At 43.4% G+C, this 3,404-nt stretch overlaps 1 protein-coding gene across 1 annotated transcript in view; it reads left to right on the top strand.

The window, feature by feature from the left end:
- Window positions 1-3,404, top strand: part of LOC108514656 (transcription initiation factor TFIID subunit 1-like) — a 73,814-nt gene that overhangs the window by 11,526 nt on the left and 58,884 nt on the right. Inside the window, exon 8 of the mRNA XM_017851055.1 lies at window positions 2,238-2,449. Within this exon, the coding sequence (XP_017706544.1) occupies window positions 2,238-2,449 (212 nt within the window). The remainder of the gene's footprint in view (window positions 1-2,237; window positions 2,450-3,404) is intronic.

Raw genomic sequence — 3,404 nt, forward strand, 5'->3', positions numbered from 1 at the left:
TTTTTGAGACAGAGTCTCACTCTGTTGCCCAGGCTGGAGTGCAGTGGTGCGATCTCAGCTCATTGCAACCTCTGCCTCCTGGGTTCAAGCGATTTTCCTGCCAGAACCTCTCGAATAGCTGGGATTACAGGTGTCTGCCACCATGCCTGGCTAATTTTTTGTAGTTTTAGTAGAGATGAGGTTTCACCATGTTGGCCAGGCTGGTCTCGAACTCCTGACCTGGTGATCTACCTGCTTCCACCTCCCAAAGTGCTGGGATTACAGGTGTAAGCCACCACGCCAGGCTTGTTATTTATTCTTTTTTGAGACAGAGTCTCACTCTTGCCCAGGCTGGAGTGCAATGGCGCAATCTCAGCTCATTGCAACTTCTGCCTCCTGGTAAGCAATTCTTGTGCCTCAGCCTCCCAAGTGGCTGTGCTACCAGGCATGTGCTACCATGCCTGGCTAATATTTTTTTTTGAGACGGAGTTTTGCTCTGCCCAGGCTGGAGTGCAGTGGTGCCATCTCGGCTCACTGCAAGCTCTGCCTTCCCATTAAGCAACTCTCCTGCCTCAACCTCCCAAGTAGCTGGGATTACAGGCGCTTGCCACCACGCCCAGTTAATTTTTGTATTTTAGTAGAGGCGGGGTTTCACCATGTTGGCCAGGCTGGATTTGAACTCCTGACCTCAGATGATCTGCCCACCTTGGCCTCCCAAAGTGCTGGGATTACAGGCATGAGCCACTGAGCCTGGCCTTATTCTTTATCTGAAATATTTTCTAGGAGTTGAGATAGGTTTGGTAGGTTTTTTTTGTTCGTTTGTTTGTTTTAGAGACAGAGTCTATGTTTACCACTTAGGCTGGAGTGCAATGGTGTGATCTCCACTTACTGCAGCCTCCACCTTCCGGGTTCAAGGGATTCTTGTGCCTCAGCCTCCTGAGTAGCTGGGATTACAGGCATGCACCACCATGCCTGGCTAATTTTTTTGTATTTTTAGTAAAGGCGGGGTTTTAATGTGTTGGCCAGGCTGGTCTCGAGCTCTTGGCTTCAAGTGATCCTCCCATCTTGGCCTCCCAAAGTTGTGGGATTACACACATGAGCCACTGCTCTTGGCCCAGGTTTGGTAGGTTTTTTCATATGTACTTTCATGTCTCTTGTCTGTGTGTATACATTGTGTATATATATTTTTAAATATGTACCTTTAAAATATTATACATATTAAAAGAAGCAACAAAAGTAAAACATACAAGTTGTTTTCCATAACTTAGGATCACAGATACTACTGTGATTGTAATAAGCATCCTAAGATGAGGCAGTTGTCCTACAGTGGAAAGAGCCATGAGCTTGGAAACGGAAGATCTGAATTCAGGTTCTGTTTCTGCCATTTAATAGGTCTGTGACCTTAACCTCTCCAAACTTGTTTTCTCTAATATAAAATGATATGTCCACAGTGTTGTTGTTTTAAATGATACAATTCAGGGGAAGCACTTTATAAACTATAAAATATTCAACAGATGTAAAGAGCTGTTCTTAACGCATACTGAGGTCATGAAGTGTTTTAATGTTCCTTTTTGTATGTGGCATTAGGTAAGTGTGATACAGTATTGGCCCCATTTTACAGATGAAACTGAGGTCTAGGATACCAGAGCTACTCATCTGCAAAACTGAGATGGAGACTTGGTGTTATCGAACGTTTTTCTTGTTTTGACTAGAGAATGGGAATACACCCAGCAGGCTGATTATGCTGCTGAATGTAGATGGGCTTCCAACAGCTTGTCTCCTGCATATTTAATATTTTCATAGTTTACAACTTAAATTGGGAGTGAAGATCTTCTCTTCTTTCTTCTTACCTGAGTTTTAAAGCAATGTTTAGTCTCTGGATTTAATTTTTTTTCCATGTGTCATTTCCATACATGCAGTTTTGTCTGGTGGCTTCTGATTGATCAGTGCATAACAGTTCTATTAGAGCAAAAGTTTTAAGCTGACTTTGTTTTCCCGTCTTGTATGTACAGTTGAGCTTTGAACAACATGGGTTTGAACTGCACGGGTCCACTTAATGTGTAGATCATGGTATGTGGAGCCTGTGTATATGGAGGGCTGGCTTTTTGTATATATGGGCTTCACTATTGTGGATTTTGGTATACTCGGGGTCCTGGAACCAATCCCCTGCGTATACTGAGGGACAACTTGCCTGCTTATCTCTGATACGTGTTTCAGCCTACTTACCTCTGACATGTTTGATACTTTTCCTTTTGCAGCTGAAATGTGGGGCATGTGGTGCCATTGGACACATGAGGACTAACAAATTCTGCCCCCTCTATTATCAAACAAATGCGCCACCTTCCAACCCTGTTGCCATGACAGAAGAGCAGGAGGAGGAGTTGGAAAAGACAGTCATTCATAATGATAATGAAGAACTTATCAAGGTTGAAGGAACCAAAATTGTCTTGGGGAAACAGCTAATTGAGAGGTAAGAGATACCAGGCAGGAAGTGCTATGGGACGGATTCATTTGAGATTGGTTTTATTGGTGGCTGGCGGGGGTAGATGTGATGTGTTCTCTGAAATGGAACTGAAGGAACAGGAATTTTGATGGCTTTTCCTCAGTTATTGTTGCCAGTACTGAAAATTATAGCACTCATTAGGTTGTACCACTTGTTTCGGAGCATGCTGCCTAACTTCTGAGTCTGTTTCCTTAGTTACAAAATAAAACCACCCTTACCAGGATAGTTAAGAAGATAAAATGAGACAGACTACAAAGTATACAGTATAGTGCCTGACATATAGTAGATGCTTAGTAGATGTTAGTTATCTCTTCTTGTTCTACTTCTAGGCACTTAATAATATTTGCAAGGTCCCTAATATTGTTGTGTTTTTTTTTTTTTGAGACAGTCTTGCTCTGTTGCCCAGGCTGGAGTGCAGTGGCTCACTGCCACCTCTACCTCCTGGGTTCAAGCGATTCTCATGCCTCAGCCTCCCGAGTAGCTGGGATTACAGGCACATGCCACCACGCCTGGCTAATTTTTGTATTTTTGTAGAGATGGGGTTTCATTATGTTGGCCAGGCTGGACTCCTGACCTCAAGTGATCTGCCCGCCTTGGCCCCCCAGAGTGCTGGGATTACAGACATGCTGGAATTACCATGCCCAGCCTAATTTTTGTATTTTTAGTAGAGATAGGGTTTTGCCATGTTGGCCATGCTGGTCTCGAACTCTTGTCCTCAAGTGATTCTCCAGCCTCGGCCTCCCCAGGCGTTGGGATTACAGGCGTAAGCCACCATGTCCGGCCTTGTAGTGTTCTAATAAAGAATGGAAGAGACATAGAAACTGTGCTTATACTTGTGTCTTGCCCTCAGAGAGTTTAATAGACAATAAAATGAAGAAATTGTAAAGTTCTTTCCCCTAACTTTTTTTTTTTTTTTTTTTTT

This window comes from Rhinopithecus bieti, unplaced genomic scaffold, assembly GCF_001698545.2.
Source record: "Rhinopithecus bieti isolate Rb0 unplaced genomic scaffold, ASM169854v2 scaffold_34323, whole genome shotgun sequence".
Classification (NCBI taxonomy): Eukaryota; Metazoa; Chordata; class Mammalia; order Primates; family Cercopithecidae; genus Rhinopithecus; species Rhinopithecus bieti.